At 38.5% G+C, this 22576-nt stretch overlaps 1 protein-coding gene across 1 annotated transcript in view; it reads right to left on the bottom strand.

Annotated features, from left to right (window-relative positions):
• VAV3 (vav guanine nucleotide exchange factor 3) overlaps positions 1-22576 on the bottom strand; it is a 363845-nt gene that overhangs the window by 176145 nt on the left and 165124 nt on the right. The window contains exons 3-9 of the mRNA XM_069479072.1: positions 18071-18129; positions 15903-15968; positions 10672-10780; positions 8829-8921; positions 6519-6587; positions 4514-4617; positions 3061-3160 (exon numbers count right to left, since the gene is read on the bottom strand). Coding sequence (XP_069335173.1) covers positions 3061-3160; positions 4514-4617; positions 6519-6587; positions 8829-8921; positions 10672-10780; positions 15903-15968; positions 18071-18129 — 600 coding nt within the window. The remainder of the gene's footprint in view (positions 1-3060; positions 3161-4513; positions 4618-6518; positions 6588-8828; positions 8922-10671; positions 10781-15902; positions 15969-18070; positions 18130-22576) is intronic.

Below are 22576 nucleotides of genomic sequence, written 5' to 3'. Positions count from 1 at the left end.
TAGCATCTGCTTAATAAATACTTATTGAACTGAAGGAAATGGAATGTTTGACTCTAAAAATTTGCTAAAGCATAAACCTACTACTGGACTCCAAGTTTTTAAAAGCCTTAGATTTTATTTTTTTTAATCTTACATTCTTTCTTAAAAGTTTACTCAAAAATAGTATTCACTTGTTAATTCTTTTGACAGTAACTATGATTTTGAGGAAAATACTTTGAAGTGTCAAAGCATGAATTTAAAGCTAAGGTTTGACAACTTGCAGCTGTGTGATTTTGGACAAGTCACTTTTCCGATTTTACTGTTTCTCATATATCTACAGTGTCATTCAAAAAAAAAAAAAAGGTGCCCTACAAACATTGTTTTTATTGAGCAACCTAATTTTAAAATCCTCACACAATTGCACATCCTGGCCCAAAGACTCTTCCAGTTCATGGAAGGAGGTGTGATTAAGAAAATACTCTGTTCACAACTTTGTTTCCCCTTTGCCCACACTTAGCTTTTCTGCACATAGAATGATATATTATCAGGAGCTATTAGGCAAACACCATTAACTCTAATGACCATAGTGACTTAATGAGTGTGTCTGACTATAGATCTTAGGCAAAATGAACTGGGGACACATCCTGACATATTAGCCTGTGTCTTATCAATTACTGCGGCTCATTAGAATGATAACTATTTCAACTGATTTCTTGCTTCTACAGATTGTAGAGAGTTCTGGATCATGAGTCTCAAACAGGAGGTTAAACTGTTAATACTATTGTAATGAGTGGGTCTTATCTCCCCAGCTGCATTTTAAGGTCCTTGGAATTGACGTTGTAGCTTGCCCTTCTTATATCATGCCATCCCAACACAGTGTTAGGAACAGAAATGTTATACATTTAAAATTTACTATGTTATAAAAGTTAGTTTAAAATTGTTGGGAAAAAAAATTAGTTCCTTTACGTTCTAACTTACAGGCTCACGAAGTAAAGAAACCAACATTGCTGGTATTAGCTAAAACTGGGGGCTGGGGACTGAGGTGTAAAATGTTTAAAAGGATTGAAAGTAAACAGGTAGAAGAAATTCTTCTAAAATATCCAGTTACTCTTCTTAGCTTCAACTCAATTGTAATCGAAAAGAAAAGAAAAATGGGGTTGGATGAGCCAGGCTTACAGGGCTAGATAAAGAGACTCTATTACCCTTTACCCCATGTTATCTTAGTTCTAAAATAGAAGAGAAAAAGACAAAAAAATCAACAAGAAGAAAAATAACTACAAAACAGAAGACACAAAGAATGCAGGGAGACACCAAGAAGAAGGCAACTACTCCCTCCATCACGCTGGGACTTGCAGTAGGCAGTTCCAACTGAGTATTTGTTGAAGTGTGACGTTAAGTATCTGGTTAAATACTTCCAAATCAGGCCTGTGGTCAGAAGTACGGGCTGCTAAGCTGAGGAAAGAACAGTCAGCAACACCTCACCCTGCACCTTTCAAACTCAGCCTGACGTCCTTCCCCAAGACTGATAGTGACTGCAGAAACTGAGTATTTAGAGTCCCAGAGTATGGGCACCAGGCAGAACTTTCATGACAACTCTGAAAGGAGGAAGAGGAACATTCAGACAAGGCTAAGAATATAATGCAGGTATGACTGACACTCGCTCACGCCTCTCCTGAACCACGATTTTACATCTTTTTTTTTTTTTAATGCTTTAATGGTTGCTCTATTAGGAACTAGATGTATGCGTTGTAAAGTTTTATTTTATCATCATATTTTAATGAGTCAAGGAGGCTTACAGGTCTACACTTAAGAGGCTCTCTTCTCCAAAGAGAAGCAGGCACACATTGCACTGACAATGTCAGGACTCAAACTACTTCTAGTCTTAAGGTCAACATCATCAAGGGATATGATGTAGAGAAAAAAGATCTATGACCTAGATTTAGTACCGTTACTTGGTTACCTGTTAACATGCAAGCTTTCTAAGCAACAATTTCCCTTTGTGAGAGTTATATGAGCTATGAAATCATACCAGATAGCCAAAACGATGAAGGATGCTGATTTGAAAATCATCTGCCCCTTTTTCCCTGTTCATCCCCTGACCTAACTGCTCAACTGAACAAACAGTAGGAAAAGGGGTATTAAAGAGTCAAACAAGCCACACAGTCATTGAACAGTTGACTAGATATCTCTACCTGAAATTTAAGAAAACCTAAACACAAGGATAATACATTTAAGATGGTAATTCATATAACAATCATTTTTCAAAAGTTCTTTGAAAGTATGAACTCCTCTTGTAAAAAAAAAAAAACCTATCTGGGGTACAAAAACACATGACTTAACACATTTCCAGACTTATTTTCTGTTGGGACCCTGTGCTCTGTTTACATTGGCCTACTTGCCATTTCTCAAACTTTCCCAACTCCTCTGATCAAGACATGCCAATTCTTCCAGAATGCTCTCCACGGATTCTCATCCATCAAAGCTTTCCCCTAACTCAAATGTTGCCTCTTCAGATAAATCCTCCACACCTACCCACACTGAAGTGGGTGGATTCAATCGTACTCAGAGTCCTGCCTCATAGTGCTTACCTCATACTACTTAATCTCCTTATATTTGTGTTTGTCTTCTCTTCCTTCTTATGGGTAATATCCATGCCCTTTTTATACATCTGCACCTAAGTGTCTTACGCTTTTAGTAAACATTTTAAATATACATATACGTTATCTAACATCTATGTTACTCATCCTACACCTCTTACTACCTGGGTAAATTATTCGTACTCTCTCTAAACTTCAGCTTTCTCATCCATAAGATGAGAAAATTAATTGTATATATGTCACAGAGTCAGGAGGACCTAGTGAGATAATACATGTAAAACACAGGACCATAAATATTAGGTTTTACTATTGTTATTACTACCATATTACTTTACAGAACTAGCCCTTAAAATATTTTATAAAATTGGCATGAGATTATATTGAGAATATATGGAGAAATGTACTGTTGCATTGACCATGAAGAGGAATATGTTGCTTTTAGGCTTATTTGACTTTATGTCACTAACAAAAAATAAACAAGCACCTCTAATTTCAGTTTGACATCTTCTTTTGTCTTTGAAATGTAGTCTAAACTAGAGATGGCCAACTCCACTCCACTGCAGTACTGCCCATAAATAACCAACCTAAAAAGGAAAAAGAAGAAGAAATCTGTAAGACAAAAAGCAAGAATGAGGTAGAGGGGGGAAGAGTCAGAATCTCCAACTCTTCGAAACTACAGTTAGGGATAATCAGAGCAGTAGCAGAAATTCTTAATACATAACACATATGTGGTCACAGACGGAGAGTCACTTTTATAAGAGTGACTAATTTTTAGTTCCAAATTTGAATGGAATTCCACGTATATTTTTATAGCAGATAGATTTTATAAACTGGCTTAATGACTGTTGATGTTATTTTAGTATATATCCCAAAAACAAAATTAAAAATTTCTGTTAAAGCTCTTTCTAGAGATAAACTTTTTTACTGTTTACTCACACTCAGAAACAGTTTTATTTTCTACTACAATTTTATTGCAATCATTACATATGACTCTATTCATTAATAAACCTCCTACAGTTCTTCCTACTTTTTAATTAAGGAACATACATCATCTGAAAACAGGGGAATTAGAGGTCTGAACTGTGCTGGAGAGAAGATAACTCATAGGGCATGGAGTCTGAGCTGCTTCAGGAAGGGTATCTCTGTAGTAATACAAACATTTTACAGAGAGGCTGGTTGGTTTTTCTCTTAACTCTCCACTGGAAAAACTACCAATAAGGTGTCAATGTCTATCTAAGAGTTGACACAAAGCAATTCATTGGCCACTTCTTAGTTGGTGCTAGAAACTATATTGCTTGATTTAAAAAGAAAGAATTACATTTTAAGTGAAATTTCTTAATACTCCTATTTATGAAGTTCTTCAGGAGATTTTTTTCCCCAAACTTAGGAAGGGAAATTGACTTTATGAATCAAATGCTTTAAAATAGAGAATCATAAAATATTACAGTTGGAAGAAGCATTAGTTACCAGCTAATCTACCCTTGATGTTTACAAAATGGGAAATGGAGGCTGAGAAAGCCTCCATTGTAAAAGTATGAGCACTATACTGGATCCTTTTTTCTTCCTTTTTTTCTTTCCTTTTTTTTCAGATACAGGGTCACACTCTGTCCTGTTGCCCAGACCAGAGTGGCTGGAGTACAGTGGCACAATCATAGCTCACACCCTTGAACTTCTGGGCTCAGACGATCCTCCCACCTCAGCCTCCTGAGTAGCTGGGACTATAGGCACACACCACCAAGCCCAGCTAACCTTTTTTTTTTTTTTTAATGCACATATAGAGCTCAAATTACTACCTGAGATTAACTGTCCCAGGTTCTAATTACAGCCCAGATAGTACTGCAATGAACAGTAGCTATAGCTATCTACTAGCCATTATAATATTAATTCTCACTATCACCATAAACTAAGACCCACAAAACTTAAAATGTAAAAGTTACCTTTCCTTGTAGTTAATAAAAACTTGATACAAGTTCTGGTCATTTTTATTTACAATGGAATCATGAATCTCTTGCATTAGGTTCCGATGAACTTTTACAAGTTCCTTAGAAAAGAAAACAATGTGAAAGGAAAGTAGGAATGAGAACCAAAAAATATGCCCCGAACCCAAAATCTCTGTTGTTGCTAGACTTGCCACTCAGGACATGCTGAATATTCTCAATATATAAACTTGCCAGCACCAATAAAGACAGGAAGAAAAGGAGGGGGAGGAGGAGGAAGGGGAGGAAGCAAAGAGAAGATGAGAAAGGAAGGAAGGGGGAAGAAAGGGTGGGAAAGAAGGGGGAGGAGAAGAGAAGGAAGATGAGAAGAAGGGAAAGGAGTGGGGAGAGGAAAGAGAGGGGAACAGAGACAGTCCACGTGTGTGGGAAATAGCAGTTTCAGACCTGACTTGAAATGTCAGGGTCCTGTGAAAAAAAGAAATTATCTCACTAGTTATTAAAGGATAATTTATTCCTTATGTAAAAACATGTCCAGCTCATTTTCATTTTATAATCACTGTAAATTTTTAAATAAAACTATCCAAGTGCCTAATGTTTTATTGACAGGATAAAGTAATGATTCATGTCCTTGTGACACAGAAATGTAGATGTGTACTTTGGTCAATTAGCGGTGTCCTGGTGCTAAGCTAACAATAATCAGACTAAATTACTTGAAACCAGACAACTAATGGCATAAATAAGAAGCAAATAAATTGCACTAGACTGTTTACTGGAGCCACTCAAAGTGGGAATTTCACATTTTTCCTGATAAACAAGTAGCTTTCGGTCAGCCAGTAAATACACTGCATGGTCAGGAAATGAGGAAATGTGAATCAAGGTGCCAGTTCCCCATTACCTCCTCCCATGTACCTTGGAGTGCACGTTGACTCCACAGCACGTTCTTTCCTAACCAGGGTGCAAATTAAACACGAATATGTTGGCCCTGTCATTTTGTTGAGGATTATGGAAAAGACATAAGAATAAAGACTGTCAGAGGGGTTCTAAGTTACGGTGACCTTACTTTAAGTGGCTTAAGATCCCTATCTTCCTAGAATGTCCAGCTTGTTTTATGCTAAACCTTCACCTGATATTGTTAGCATTTTCTTCCTGGTATGCTATAAATCAGTAAAACTGTCTTCATTTGGCCAAAATCAGGGATAAGGACAACACACTTATCAACTGGTGCTCATCAACACAGAACACAACAGAATCAAAATATAAGCGATTTTTCAGGTGATACAAGCAAGCCTGCACATAAAAGCTTACGTACATATAACAGTGCGTGTGTGTGTGTGTGTGTGTGTGTGTGTAAACCAAAGCAAGTTCTAGAGGTCTAAGAACTAGAATCTTGCCTAGCATTACCTCACTTGGCATAGCATTTAGCTTGCTTCTAAGATTTCTGGGCAAATATCCCTTTAAGATTGTAAGATTCTGGTAAGGTGCCCTAAAACTTGAAATGCTTACATAACTGTGAAAAACAACCTCCTCACATTTTATCATTAAGATTGCCGTTAAATCCTGAGGAAGTAGTCTATTTCAGAAACGGGAGTTTAAGGTTGATACAATTGGGAGGAGAAAGCACCAAAGAGCAGAGGCCAAAGTAGGGGGAACCGATGGAGTCGGGGCAGTGTCTGTGAGACAAGGTTTGAGGGGCTGGAGGAACAACAGGACAGGCAAGCATGGGGCAGAAGGGGACCCCAGAAGACAAACAGGTGGTAGCACCAAGGATTATTTAATTGAGACTGCCTCTTCATGTCATACAGTTGCATTTTGAATGACTTTTCACTGAAGATATGACATAGTTATTTCAAGAAAATAATGATATAAGAACTGGGGAATCAAAAAAACAGGATACAAAATTCTTAAAGAATACAGAAGAGTGTCAAAACAGGGATCTGGAACCCACTAAGAAAATGAAGATTTTATAGAACTACACCACAATTTTAGCTAGCATATTTTTACTTACAGGAATGTTGATGAATACTGAATCAAATTCTGCTGCTGTCAGAAATCTTTTCAGTGGTGCCATGAAATACTACCAAGAGAGAAGAGGGAAGTAATAATTAATCTATATAATATTTTTTCATCAACAATATTTATTGAAAGTCAATTGTTTATCAGCATTATAAGTACCAAAAAAAGTAGAAATGTCTTTCTTTATCTTAAAGATTTTATACTTGAACAGATATAAAGACATAAATACAAGCTGGTACATTTCAAATATAAAATAAAAGGTTAGACAGCAAACACTTCCAAAAGTAGGAAGGAAGAGAACGCTATTGGCTGAGTTAGCAAACAATGGCAACATTTGTAGATATACCTGAGGACTCAAACAAAACATCCTCCAAATGCTTTGTGGAGATTATAGATTACTAAAATCAGTAATCTGTTCATGCAATTTATGGATCATTCCTCCTCATTCCTTAAGAATTTTAGTTCCTGGCCTATCATCTCTCTCTCTCTCATTATCTGGGCAGATGATCCTTCCAGCAGAGCCTGGCCTCTCAGTTCCACGGCCTTCAATATTCTTTGCTCCACCCCATCTCAGCTCCCAAAGCTCATGGTTATACTCGAGATCTTGTCATTATCAACACCTGCATATGCTCCATAGCACTAATTTCAAGCAACCAACTCTCTGACCACTACCCCCTACCTTCACAGCTCATTTCTTCAAGGACTTCTTCAGCCCTACCTGGTCTGCCACTCCACTGACCAGCCCGCTTCCCTCATGTCCTCATGTCCCTCCTTACCCAGTTTACGACTCCATGAACCACCATCAGAGTCATCTGCCTGCATTATACCCTTACCCTCCCTTCTTTCACTATGCTTTTCTAGAAAAACTAAAACCCTGGTTAAATCTAGCTTGGACACATATTTTGTGTCTGTATCTATCTAAGAAGTTAAGTATGGACTGACTACACTGACAGTCTAATTTTAAATATGACCACAAAACTCAACTGAGCCTATAATCTACATAGCCCTACTATATTTCCCTAATCGATTTCCTCTCCTACTCTCCTGAACAACTCTTCCACACCTTCATTTTTTTCCCTAAACTTCCAAAACTTTCTCCTGGTTCTCATTTTCCTAGCCTGTATATATGGGAGTCACTAGGGGTGGCCTCAAACCTCTTCCCTAACAACATGCATCCCCTAGGGTGATCTCATTTAGTCCCAGGACCTTAATGCCATTATGCAATGATAATGGCTGAATCTATATGTCAACTCAACCTTTCCCCTTAATGCCAGGCTCATATGTAACAGCCTCCTCAACATATCCCTTTGGAAGTCTAATAGGTACCAGCAATTTAATATGATCAAACAGACTTATGATTCCCAAACCTGTCCATCCCCATCTCTGTACCCACCTTCACCGTTCATTCGGCAGTTGCTTACGTCAAAACCTAGCAGTCAGCCTTGATTCCTCTCCTTCTCACACTTCCTTTACTGAATCCATCACTCAAGCAGTTAAATCTACTTTTAAAACTTATTCAGAATCTGACCACCCCTTAGCACCTCTGTCGATACCACCATTTGTCATCTTGATTACTACAATGGCCTTCTAATTTTTCTCCCAGTTTCCTCACAGGAGCCAGAATGAGATGTTCAAGATGTAAATCACATCGTGTCACTTCTGCTCAAAACGCTTCAGCTTCCAGTGCCCTGCATGACCTGGCGGCCCACAGGCTGGCCTACCTCACCGCTCACTCTCCTTCATTCATTCTGCTCCAGCCATGCTGGACTGCCGCTGCCCCTTGGAGCATGCACTGAACACATTCCCATCTGAGGGCCTTTCTCCCAGAAAGTAGCTTCACTGGGATATTTACACGGCCTGCACCCTCGATTCACTCAGCTGCCTGCTTACTCTTGTCTGAGAGTCCTTCCATTACCACTCTCCATAAAATGCCACCAGCCTTCCCCCCACCATTCTCTATCCCCTTTCCCTGCCTTATTTGTCTTCAGATAACTTATCACCACCTGGCATACTTATTTGCTTACATTCTAAAGCTTCCCATGAGAGAGGAAATGCCTTGAGAACCAGAGTTTTGTTGTATTAATATTCACTACTACAGCCTCAATCCCTAAAACAATATCATTCAGATACCAGAACGTCAATAAATAAATAGTTCTGGAATGAATTAATCTGCTTTGAGATCTTTAAATGCAAAGTTTTATTAAAAATTAGAATACACACACAATCATCAGAAACAGTGAGTCTAATAAATTAACTACATAAGGCGGTATTTTAGCATCAAGAATAATCCCTGATGACTTACTTTTTCTATTGACTCCAAAGTTTCTGTATATTTTTCTTCTGTCTGCTTAATTTCTGCTAGGCAACAACTTCGTATGTCATTTTCTGGACATTTCTGCAGTTAAGATTATCAAAATAAAATGATTTGATCAAATTCATATATTAATCGAGCTGGTAGTAGCTACAAAGAGATAAGAAATATTGCTTATTTTCTTAAACTTTCCATTCTAATGAAACACATAACTGAAAGACAAAGTTAACTGCATTTGTGAAGTATCTTTGCTTTTGTTTAAAATTTTGAACAATGTAAACAAAAAGGTTTTAGATGATTAAAAACAAACTTCTCAGTATAGACATTCTCTTTAAATTATAATATATTTTATTAAAAATGTTAATGAATCTGGAAATACCATAAATGGTATAGGATTTCCTTAATATATAGTACACTTCACCAGTAGAAATAACTATAAAAATAACAAAAAAAGATATTTGGTAAGTAAAAATCTTCAAATTATTTTTAAAACATTAACATCTTAGTGTTTGGCTCTTTCACTAAGTGTGTAAGACTGGAGGTGGCAGAGCATAGTACTAAACTCAAAGATTCTGGAATACGATAGAATCAGGGTCAAGTCCCAGTTTTGTTGTTATTAGCTTTGTTTGTAACTGTGAACAAATTACTAAATTTCTCTATGACTCAGTTTTCTCATCTGTAAAACAGGGAGAATTACAGTATCAACTCCAAGGAACTGTAAATGAGATAAAACAGTGTAAAGCACTTAGCACCTTGCCAAGTGCCCAACAAGAGCCTAACACAGCCTAACATTGCTCTTAGCCCTATCAGCTGCGTGAAGACTGTCACTGCACGAAGACGGGCTGTCCTGTGGGGACACTGAGGAATCTGATGGCACCAAAAGCAGACAACAAATATAGGAGGCATAGATGATACCCTGTCACCTAAAACTGCTCTGAAAATGCTGCCACAGACAGCATGTCAGCTCCTGCAGTGGGACAAAGCACTTTCATTATATTTACCAAACACAGGCAGGTAATTTGTTTTCACACCACAGAAGCCACTGCTGCCCACCTGTGCCACCAGATAACCCACTCGCCTTTTATCAAAGGCAGGAGCACAGAGAGAGCTGAGAAAACTCATCAGAGCACTCAAGAAACCTAAATCACCACCCAGCTGATGAAGCCTTCGGTATAAAAAGAATATATTAATAAAAATCAGAGCCACTGACTTTTTTTGTTTCAAATTACAGATGAGAAAATAATTCAAAGTAATTCTTTCTGAATGTTCTAGATATTTTAGTGGCAAATAAAGCTTTGAGGCCTCATATTGACTATGACAATATACAAAATAAAGTTCATGAAATAGTAAAAAAGGTAGGAGACTTAAAATGAAACAAAAGGGTAAAAATATCTCAACACCTTACAACTGTGTTAAATATTCTTTAACATATATTTTCTCTTATATCAAATTTAACGGAAGAAATTTACCTGCTTTGTAAAAGATTTACTTTCCTAGCAGTATAATTTCAAGAGTCCCTAAAATTATATTCTATTACCACTGTGCCATTATTTAGCTGGGTGGTATGTCATTTCTCTCTCAGACTCGGTTTCCTTGCTAGTAGAAAATGAAAAGATTAGACCAGAGATTCCTTATGGTTGTTTTGAACTATAAAATATCATGCTTAGGTCTCCAAATGTAATAACAAGTCATAGGTAGACAGTTGTAAGTAAGCAAAGATAAGACAAACAAAACCATTCAGCAGAGGTTACAAAAATAATTGCATTAATCTTTCAAGTAATTGCTCTCCTAATAAAATACTCAGAATAACTTAAAAAACAAGCAAAAGTCCTACAGGTTGATGTGCTTCCTCTGCTTTCATTAAGTCTTCATAGACTTCTCCTCCTTCATCTTCCCCATAAACACAGTCATAGAGATCTTCCTCATCGCCCACACGGGTTTCACTAAAATAAAGGATACAATAGGAAGGTCATTTTCTTTTATGCAGTAAATTCACTGGGCAGTTACTATGTATGAGCACATAATTATTCTGCATCTATTCTCTCTCTTAATTCATCTAGCATTAATTGTCTTATCAGGTATGCATTACTAGTTGATCCATTAAAGAAACGAGGAAGTTGAAAGACCAAAAGGTTATTCGGCTGGCCAAAATGACAGAGCCAGCCATTGGCAGAGCCAAGATTTAGAACCAAGTCCGTCTTGCACTCTGAGTGTAAGACTGCGACTTAGTCTTCATATGTCAAGACCTCAGTTTCATCATCTGTTTTAAATGGTGTAATATGGAGAAAACAGGAGAGTTAAATAGTATCTAACATGTCATAAATGATCTTTTTATTTATTTATTTATTTATTTATTTTCTGAGACAGAGTCTCACTCTGTTTCCCGGGCTAGAGTGCCGTGGCATCAGCCTAGCTCACAGCAACCTCAAACTCCTGGGCTTAAGCAATCCTCCTGCCTCAGCCTCCCGAGTAGCTGGGACTACAGGCATGTGCCACCATGCCTGGCTAATTTTTTCTATATATATTTTTAGTTGGCCAGATAATTTCTTTCTATTTTTAGTAGAGACAGGGGTCTCACTCTTGCTCAGGATGGTCTCAAACTCCTGACCTCAAGCGATCCTCCCGCCTCGGCCTCCCAGTGTGCTAGGATTATAGGCGTGAGCCACCGCGCCCGGCCATAAATGATCTTTTTAAAGCAGCAGTTGCTACAGGTTATTATCAACAACTAATCCAGTGGTTTTCAAACCATGCTTCTTCAACCCCATGCAGAGGGCACCCACAGGTGCCCCGGCAACCAGACCCTTCTTTTATCTGTTTTTTTGTTTGTGTTTTGTTTAAAGAAAGGGCCCCAAGGCCACAAATATTTTTAAAATTAAAATATTCTGCTAATCTCCTGGATATGGAAAATAATACCTATTTCTAAAGCTTCCATGAGCATCTCCATAGTGACTGGAGTATCTTCCCCAAGCCCCCTCACATAAAATTGTAAACTCATTCAGTCAAGGTGGGAACAGCTTGCTCCACCCACTAGTGGCATGCTCTGCTACTACTCAAGTTCTTCCTTTCAGTTGAAGACATTTATGAATGCCTTCTATTAACTAATAATTCCAAAACTGAGATTAACCAATTTAGAATGTTGGAAAGAAGCATTAACATTAATATCTCTGAGAAAGAAATTCAACTTCTTCAACATTGCCAGCTCTTAGCATCTCCCCTGGGCCTGTGCAGATAGAACGTTATAAATTGATATGTACAAAAATAAAAACACTGTAACTGTAAATGTCAGTCTGTAACCTGGAACATTTTTCAAAGTAAGTACAATCACCAGGTTATTTATGTTTGCTATGAAGGATTATTTGAAGGTACTTGACAGGAATGAACTGTCAAACACCTGGAGAAAAGGAAGATGCATTAAGAGGGAGGGATCTAGTGGTAACAAATATTTCAGAGACCTCTGCTCTGAGAAAAATTCATTACAGAATTACTTGTCCACCCCCTACCCACTCAACTGTCCACCCACCCAACAGACATTTACTAAGAACCCAGTAAGTTCCAGGCTCTTCAGTGCTAAGAATATATATATCAAGAGGACCCAAGAACTCTGCCATAGCCTAGTGTGGACAGCAGCATGTGACATACACACGTAATTCTCTACGTGCAACAAAAGAGATGAGTGCAAAATACAGAAGCAGAGAAAAGAGTGAGCATAACTCTGACCAAAGAAGTCAAGGAAGACTTCACAGAAGATACTACATCTGAGCTGGACCTTGAACATTTTTAAATATGTCAATTTATTCAATAGGTATTTTCTGTAAAAATATTGTTCTGAGAGATACGGCTACAAACCAGGCAGACAGAGTTTCTGCTCTCCCAGAACATAAAGCCTAGCAGGGGTGACACACACCAAAAGAGGAGAGGAAAAGGGCAGTCCAGATGAAATACACCAACACATGCAAAGGCAGCGAGTGTGAAGAACCTTGGCACCCCACTCGGTGTGACCGGGGCAGTGGGGCGGACCCCTCAAGGGAAGAGTTGAAACCAGACTGTAAAGGGCTAAGTACTCCGTGAGCCCACCCTTACCCTGGGCATCGAGGAATCAACAGAGGGATTACAGGGGGCAGCCAGGGGTCGGGGGGATCATCAGGGAGATCAGTAAGCCACAAAGTAAAACACTGTGGGTGAGAGATACTGAGAGCCATGACGAGGGTAAAGGCAGAGGAGGAGAGGGACAGAGAGACTTGGGACACCGGATCAGCCAGACTCAGAGACCCATCAGATTTAGGGAGAGAGAGGGAAGGAGTGGAGGATGACGCTCAGATATCTACTTGGAAAACCAGGGAGACAGCCAGCATATTGGCAGTTCCACAGGGAGGCTTTAGGCAGGCAATCTGGCCAGAGAACAGAGGGGCAGTTAAACTGGTTTGAGCATTTTCTATAACACATCAAAGGAGAGGACGGTCTGGTGAGTCCATGAGGGAGCTAACCAGGATAATGCAGGTTCCACATCGGAGGGGTTCCTGGGCAGAAGAAAACTAGAATGTGAAATCCATTTCTCTGGAACTCCTGATCCTAGCACTCTTGCCTCTGACCCCTATCACCACCACCCCCCAAAAACACTCAGTCTTGTGAAGCCCTGCATTTGACTATCTCCCATGAGAGTAAAGGAACAAATCACATAAATTCACAGACTCTTTGCAACTCTAAGAACCATAAGTGTCACACACACACACACACACACACACACGCACACACACACAAATACAAGATGGGGCTAGAACTGTTTGGGTTTTGTTATTCAAACCTGTGCTAAAGCTGCTTTTCTTGCTAACAGTTTAGTCAACAATTTCTGAGCCAGGGGAAAAAGGCTGTGATATTCTTCAAATGGTCAATAAATCAATAATGATCTATATTAGATTAATAATAATCAGGCTACATGGGCATGTCTGACACCCTGATAATAAAAGTAGGAGAATGGAGGATACTGTACCATTTATCCATCTCACGTCATCTCCACTCCATCCTGCGTCTTTCTCTCCAACATAAGAAAGAATGATTCTCTCTACAGTGGGGACCAGGCTGATATTTGTTCCAGGGGCTTCCCTTTGGGTGAATTCACCCCCCAAAGTTAGAGTTAAGTAAATGAGCCCATAGAGATTGTAACGAAGCAAAGACTAAAAATCAAGCTGTCACAGAAATCCCAAAAGCAAGGATTTCCAGGGATGACACCACATTTGGACCCTTGACCACCAGATGGAACATTAAGGCAGACTGCATCTCACAGAGCATGAGCTGGTATCTTAGAGCAGCCAATTCTGGACCCTAAAGTTTTCTCCAAACTTAGGAATGCATCCTCACAGGATTTATTCTGACACCAACTCTGCCTAAAAACACCCATAAACAGAACAATACAGAGGGAGGCTATAAAAATTAATGTGAGTACATAACCACTGATGAGGTTTAAAAAAGAACAATGTCATCGCAGTACTAGAAATAATATATTATTCCTAATACTTTAAAGAATCTGATTATAATAATTTTATAGTCTTTATGAAGATTGTAGCCAATTCAATAAGACCATTGGCATCTATCATGATTAATGTCAGTGAGTTCTTAGAGATTTTAAGAAGAGATAAGAAACTATTCTTAATAGATATTTAGAAGACAAGACTTTAAGGCCATTCCAAATGCCACGTACTCTGGAAGGAGCTGCTGGCCATCCATCCCCATGTCTGCAGTCAGTGGTCAAACACGGCTCTAAGAATACAGCCATAAACAAGGCAAAATCCCAGGCCTGACCAAGTTTACCTTTTAATAATGAGACAGACAGTAAAGGAAGCAAACCAAGACTGTCTCAGGCAGTGGTAAATGCTATAAAAACACAGAGCAAAGTAAGGGGATGGAGGTGATTTTACATAGGGTAGTCAGAGAGGGACATCTGAGCAAAGACTTGCACGGTGAGGGGTCAGTCAAATGGGCAGTGTGAAGGTCGTGAAGCAAAAACGAGCCCGGTGTATTGGTGTGTTAGGATGGATAAACGGATGAATGGATGAATTTCCATAGGATTTGAATCTCTCTTGGACCATAATCTATTTGTGATTACAATTCTTTGCAAACATGCCGATCTATGTCATCAGTTCCTTGAGGGGCGAGGATCATGTTTTATGTTTATTTGTAATCTGCACAAGTCACTCAATCAGCAGAAGATAATCAGCTGCAAGGACCTTTTGCCTCTCCTGACTATGAAATATAAGAAGCCCAAAAGCATTCTCCGTGTGGAATAAACACCATCTACTGGAACATCCCTGAATAACTCGAGCCAGACTTATCTCGCCCTTCCTTAAACTTATAAAGCATGTCCTATCTGCTCTGCAATTCCAGTAGTAGATTCTGTTTCTTTTTAATTGTTCCCTAATTGTCTAATTCCAGTTTTATCTACTGTCTCTATTATGCCTTTGAGAAACTTCCAGATTTTACTTCATTGCAGTATGTCTCTTTCCTCTTCACAGATACACAGCAGGAACCAAAAACCAGCTGAAGTACATTTTCTTGTAAAGTTTTCCATCATCAGGTTAAGGTTAATTCTTACATGTCTTAATCATTCAGCCACTTTTTCCCCTTCAGAGAGCTTATTTTAACATCTGCGATTTTTTTTTTTTTTTTTTTTTTGAGACAGAGTCTCACTTTGTTGCCCAGGCTAGAGTGAGTGCCGTGGCTGCAGCCTAGCTCACAGCAACCTCAAACTCCTGGGCTCAAGCGATCCTCCTGCCTCAGCCTCCCGAGTATCTGGGACTACAGGCATGTGCCACTATGCCCAGCTAATTTTTCTATATATATCTTTTTAGCTGTCCATATAATTTCTTTCTATTTTTAGTAGAGATGGGGTCTCGCTCTTGCTCAGGCTGGTCTCGAACTCCTGACCTTGAGTGATCCACCCGCCTCGGCCTCCCAGAGTGCTAGGATTACAGGCGTGAGCCACCGCGCCCGGCCGCATCTGCGATATTTTAAAACCCACGATAGACGTAACAATTGGCAGTAGCTAAATTTTGCTAAAAACATTCAACATACTCTATTAAGTCAGGAAGGCCTTTGTAGATGTCTTCATCATTAATGCTTTCTTCTGTTGGGAAGGGCCTAGGAGAAGTGGAAAAAAAAAAACATGAGTGAATAAGCAACAACCAGGCTGGGAATTTACCTCTCAGTAAACAGGCGAGCTTATCTGTTGCCAAAATGGTCGGAACTGTCCCCATGCCCAACAATACCTAGGGCCTCCCCCACAGTGCCTGCCTCAAAGTCTAGGGTTCCCCCAGGGAGGCTGCTCCACCTACTACCCCAAATCATCTGAGGTAATGATAGCCGGTCACCACAGTCCCATGTGCACTGGGGACATCCTGATGTCCTTATCTGATCTCCCACCTGCAGGGTCACCTCACCCACTGCAGTGCCCCGACTCAGAGAACTAGCAGCCACGCCTCTGCCCTGCCTCCACCCAGGGATCTGATAACAAATAATTTGGTACCAATCACCCTTCCATGACTCAGTTCACTAGCACAGATGAAAATTATTAGAAGACAAAAACATTGTGCCCTGTATATATGATTATTGACCCTGACATGCTTTTCTATTGAGACTTGAAGGTATTTAAGTTATATTTTTTATTTTCATTTATTAAACAAATGAGTCAACCAGACCTCAGGGACAAGGGATGTTTGTCCCCTGTTCAAGAAAATCACACTCTAGTCTATTTCCTATTCTAATCGTCTGGCTTTCCTATTTGCATCATGATACTATGCTCTTTTTTCATAACAGCAATAAAATGCCCTAAATTTATGCCTAACAAAATCACAGTACTTACACTATCGCGCCAAAAGTTTTTTCTTTTCAGGCAGCCAGCATGTCATATGTTTCATAAAAACAAGGGGATCCATAAAAGTAACAAATAAGCTTTATAATTACTAAATAGTTAAGACACTTGAGGAACGTATGTTTTTTTCAAATAAACCAGTGTGTGAGAAATGTAAAATTTCAAAATCACTTTTTATAAATTTAGGTATATTTTGTTATGCTTTTATGCCAATATAAGTCCATGGTAGAAATATTAGAAAATACAGAAAACAAAAATCAAAAAGGAAAAAAACCTTCTGACGTGTACCCTTTCAGAATCAGAAATACGTAAAAATTGGAACATGCTTTTTCAAAATCTATTTACATATAACATATATCCACACGGAAAGATATGCATGTATTAACAAGCAAATTAGGGGGAGTTGAACATTTACGCAGCCTACGGACCACTTTAGTAGAAAGCTGCCAAATTCTTGGCCCGTGTCTGAGAAAGGGTCTGCATTTGCCGAGCGTCCTCCCAGAGGTCCCTGTGCTTTGGATGCAGGGACAGGGCTGCCCGGCCAGTGCTGAGCACTCCTGTGAGACCTGCTTAGATCTTCCCCCCCTTAGAAAGTGACTGTGAGCTGAGCAAGTCAAACAGAAGCCACAAAGGCAGAGACGCAGGCTTTCCAAGCTCCGCTCCTTAATGGCTGGAGAGTGGAATGTGGAGCCTGAGGAAAGAAGGGAAAAACAAAATCCGTTGCATTTCCGTGAGGCCTGGCTGTACAGCTACAGAGACTGTTTTTCTTTATTTCCTGTTACTTATGATACATCTTTACCACCTGATCTAACTTTATGTAGTATCTGAACCAGAAAAAGCCCAACATAACATACACATCTATATTTCCATGCTTATCAACTGCATAATGCTCCATTGCCAGGAGATGGCATAGTTTATTTAATTTACTTCTAAGTTTTTAATTTACTATCAAATCTTCAATACACATCCGTGTACACATACTTCACAGTTCTCTGATTATTTAACTCCTAAAAGTTGTGAGTTGCTACAGTCTACTCTATGGTAAATAAATACATTACAACATCTTTTAAAATATTTACTTTCTTAAGCATGTGTGTTTGCCTTCACAAATCATATATACAGAAATGTTGGAGGAATTAAAAAAACCATACCAGTGAATTGAGAATGATGTTTAGCCCATGTGTCTTATTCAACTCTATGAGTAAGTTCTAACTTTCTCGGTTAATTTCAAATGTGTACTAGACACTTACACATCAGGCACTCATCATGAATGAGACGTGGCCCCTGCATGCAAGGTGCTTTGCAAAGCAGTAATAATCCAGTCACTACCTTTAACTGGAGGGGACACATGAACCACAAAAAAAGAGCTTACCTGATTCCTGTGGCCAATGCAATAGGCGTGCGAGAAAGTCGAGATAATGTTTCTATAACCTGAGAAAACAGGAAAATATTAAGTGGACATGTATTTCAAAAAAAAATAAGGTTTTTTTTCCCCCCAAACAGTAGTTTTCCAATCTAATATTAACAATAGCAGCAGAAATATAAATTTGCAGATGTCAAAGTGGTACAGATCGGGAAGAGATGTGATTGGAAAGTATAAACACCTGGATTATAGTTTTGGCCCTTTCTTTATGACTTTAAACAGATGATTAACCCATCTGTGTTGCAGTTTCCTTACCAGTAAAACACAAAAGTTAGTCTGGGCCGGGCACGGTGGCTCACGCCTGTAATCCTAGCACTCTGGGAGGCCGAGGTGGGCGGATCGTTTGAGCTCAGGAGTTCGAGACCAGCCTGAGCAAGAGCGAGACCCCATCTCTACTAAAAATAGAAAGAAATTATATGGACAGCTAAAAATATATATATAGAAAAAATTAGCCGGGCATGGTGGTGCATGCCTGTAGTCCCAGCTACTCGGGAGGCTGAGACAGGAGGATCGCTTGAGCTCAGGAGTTTGAGGTTGCTGTGAGCTAGGCTAACGCCACGGCACTCACTCTAGCCTGGGCAACAGAGTGAGACTCTGTCTCAAAAAAAAAAAAAAAAAAAAAAAAAAAAAAAAGTTAGTCTGGGTGGCCCCAAATGTCTGATATCTCTACTTCTATGGAATCTGAAAGATCCTGGAAAGCTGCAACCTCCAATATAGTACCCAGTAGCCACATGAGGCTATTTATATTTAAATTAATTTAAATTTTAAAAATAAAAAATTCAGTTCCTTAGTTGCACTAGCCACATTTTAAGTGCTCAGTAGCCACGTGACTGCTATGACTACTATACTGGACTACACAGATATCGAACATTTCCATCATCACAGAAAGTTCTGTTGGACAGCACTGCTGTACAGCAAAATGGTTTAGAGTATAGGTGGGCTCTTGAGCCAGACCACGTGAGTCCAAATCCTGGCTTTACCATTTATCAGCCAGGTAACTTTGGGCAAACTACTTAACTTCTCTGGGCTTTAGCTTCTTCATATAGATAATGCCTATAATAATAGATTATTAATCATCATTACATTATTGTGAGAGTTCAATAAGATAACATAAAATATTTAAATGGTAGCTATTTTTTATAATCACCAACTTAAAGAAATTGCCTCATTCCAGTTCAGAGTATTTTCAGGAAAAGAGTTTCCTAAATTACCCTTGATTATCTGTTTCAAAGATTCCTTATGAAAATCTTCAGGACCTAAAACTAGACACGCCCTGCTATAGTTTTACCATTAATACCTAGAAATTTTACACTTCCTTCAATCCTTTATTCTAAGATCATCTCCTGCAAAGACTTAGCAAAAAAGCCAATGACCTAAAATGTATTTTTCTCATAGTCTGCTTTTATGATAATAGATATAATTCGTCCTAACTCTCAAAATTAAACAAAACTTAAAAAGATTCTACAATAAGGCCTGTTCAGAATGAGAAAAAAAGAAGAAAAACAAAAATCTATGTTTGAATTGAGGTAATCTTCTAATTCCTCAGTTCAAAAGACAAACATAAAAGTCTCCATTGCTCTGCAGAAGCTTCACAAGAGTATTAGCCACACATCTACTTACCTCCTACCTACTTCAGGAGGTAACATGCTGTACTGCTGCAGTTAGAAACTCACGGCTCTGGAGTAAGAATGCCAGGAGCCCTGACTCACTAGTTTTCAGCTATGCTCACCTTTACCAATCTCTGTAAAATGTAGATAACAGCTAACTGCCTCATGGAGTTACTGAAAGAATTAAATGAGATAACGCCCATCACATGCTTCACTCAGCAAATGTGAACTTTTGTCATTATATAAAATAAAGCTGTACAAAAATAAAATTTAATTGAATTAAATTACATGGTGCCTATAGGTAATAACAATGTATTATATTCTTGAAAATGGCGAGTAGATTTTAAGTGTTCTTACCACAAAGAAAGTATGTGAGGTAATGTATATGTTAATTACATCAATTTAGCCATTCCACAATGTATACCTATTTCAAAACAGCATGTTGTACAGGATAAATTATTTGTCATCTAAAATTTCTTAAGAGGTTTTTAAGTTTCATAAACAAAAGAGAGAAGGGAGTAGAACTCTTCAGGATGGTTCCAAAAATGAGCAAGGAAAATGGTGACTAGAAAAACTAAATTACTGACTCCTAAAATTCTACATTCTAACCCTAGCCCCCTGCTATAACCCTAGGACAAGAAAGGAAAGAAAGAAAGAAAAAAAAGAAAAGAAAAGAGGAAGGAAAGAAAGAAAGAGAGAGAAAGAGAAAGAAAAGAAAAGGAAAGGAGAGAAAGAAAAGAGAAGAGAAAATGATAAAATTCAACTGAAAGACTTTATGCAATTTCTTACGGGTTAACTATATTCATCACCTGATATCTAAAGCATATACAACCATTCAGATAAAACTTGATGTCAATTCATTTCCCATAATTAAGTAAAGTATCTTTGGTGAGTTCATAAATTTAGAAGATCATGAATGAATACTAACAAATTTATCAAAATAAACTGACTTAAAACAAAAACAATTACTTGCTTAAATTCCAAAATTATACATCACTGAGTGAGAAGTCTAGCTTTGGAGAGGTTCTGGCATAATTAATTGAGTAGTATTTAGATCCTTGAATAAACTATATTGTTTAATTTTAGCATGCACCTTATCCTGATGTAGCACGCTTATAAAGTCACAGAGTGAAATCTGCCTCTGATTCTATTTAACACTGTGATTCCAGCACTGTCACTACCTAATCACAAGAAAAACAGCAACAGAAGTACTATTTCTATGTCTTTTATTATAGTTATTCTATTATGTATTTTAATAACAATGTATTTTATTCCTTGGGGATATTTTCCATAATAATTATGATGCATCTGTATCTATAAAATTTAAAAAAAAAAATCCATAGCTTAACTTTTTCATACATGTGTCCACCAGAGGGAGCCAGATGATAGTGTATTAGTTTAGTCCTTACTTGAATGTTTGTAAGTACAAACATTTCTGAAAACCAAGCTGAGACCAACTCCTATTATTTATTTAACAAGGATAACAATTCCTATTTATATTCAGTAACAGAAAAATAACAAGGATAAAAATTCAGTGGATGAGGGAGACGGAAGGATAGAATGTCGTGTATCTTAAAGTGAGCCTGAGAACTACCACTCAGTTTATCTCACTGTGTCCTATCGTACATCAAGTCCATCCACTGACTCTAAGTTTAGCCAAAGCAAATAAACACTGTTTAGTCAATATGGTGTCTTTAGAACAATGTGTATTCTATAAAAGAAGAGTGCATCCAGATTTGGAACAGACAAGTATACAAAACAATGCCAGATTCTAACGTCCTCTCTGTGGACACTCTGACCTGCTATTAAAAACACCCATTTGAGAACATTTATAAAAGACACTAAAAAGACTATTTTCATTGCAATATGGTAATTTCTAAATTGTTACCTCAGAATAATATGAAATTTTGAGGTACATTAACTCTCAGCAAGGGAGATGACCAGCAAGAATATATGTAAGTTAATAAATAGGCCAACAATCAACTGTACTAAATGCATTATAATGAATTTTCTTTTTTTTTACCTATGTCCGTTCCTGGGTGGGTAAGAAGAGTGGCATTTGTAAAGAAAGGAAAATAATTCTGCAAAACATAAATAAGAGCTACTACGCGAGGCACGGGGGAGAGGTGGGCACAGGCTTCGGCATGTCATACCCCAGAAGCTATGAAAGATCGTTCAGAAAGTTTAGGAAGGGAGATAACAAGATCTAACTGCACTTTTAAATATCACTCAGCAAAGTGAAGGACGGACTGGGGAAGAAGGACATGGGGTATAGACAAGGAGCCAGGAAACCAACTAGGAAGTTTTCCCAATCATCCCAGTGAGAAGTGGAGTCTGAACTCGCACAGCAGCGGGAGAGACAGGTAAGAAGTGGAAATGGCCCAAGTCTTCAGGAATAGTGGTCGGTGCTCTGTGAAGGCCGAGGGAGGAAGAAGAACCCAACACAGCCTGGGCAAGCCACTAAAGCGCTGGAGGTGGTCAGACTGAAATATGGTAATGCACAAAAGGTGGGAAGCCTCCTTCCCGGCTCTCCCACTTTCTGCCCAAAGGGGACCACCGCTAAGAATCTACCGTGACTCTCACAGAATTTTTCTTTTTTCCTTTGCTTTATTATTGTTAAAGCAACGTGTTCCTATTATAAGGCTTTTTTCTATATCATGCTTTTATCACTAACGATAAATCACAGTCATGTCAATACATATAGACCTACTTTATTCATTTTAATGCTGTTTAACATTCCAGTGTATGTAAGCAACATAATGATTTAGCCGTTCCCTTGAAAATGAGCTTTTTCAACACTGTGCTGCTAAATCTGCAATTACCATTCTTGCCAAATATCTGTTCAACC

The sequence above is a fragment of the Eulemur rufifrons genome, chromosome 8 (genome assembly GCF_041146395.1).
Source record: "Eulemur rufifrons isolate Redbay chromosome 8, OSU_ERuf_1, whole genome shotgun sequence".
Lineage (NCBI taxonomy): Eukaryota > Metazoa > Chordata > Mammalia > Primates > Lemuridae > Eulemur > Eulemur rufifrons.
The sequence above is the reverse complement of the archived record's forward strand: the minus strand, read 5'-3'. Positions and strand labels throughout refer to the sequence as shown.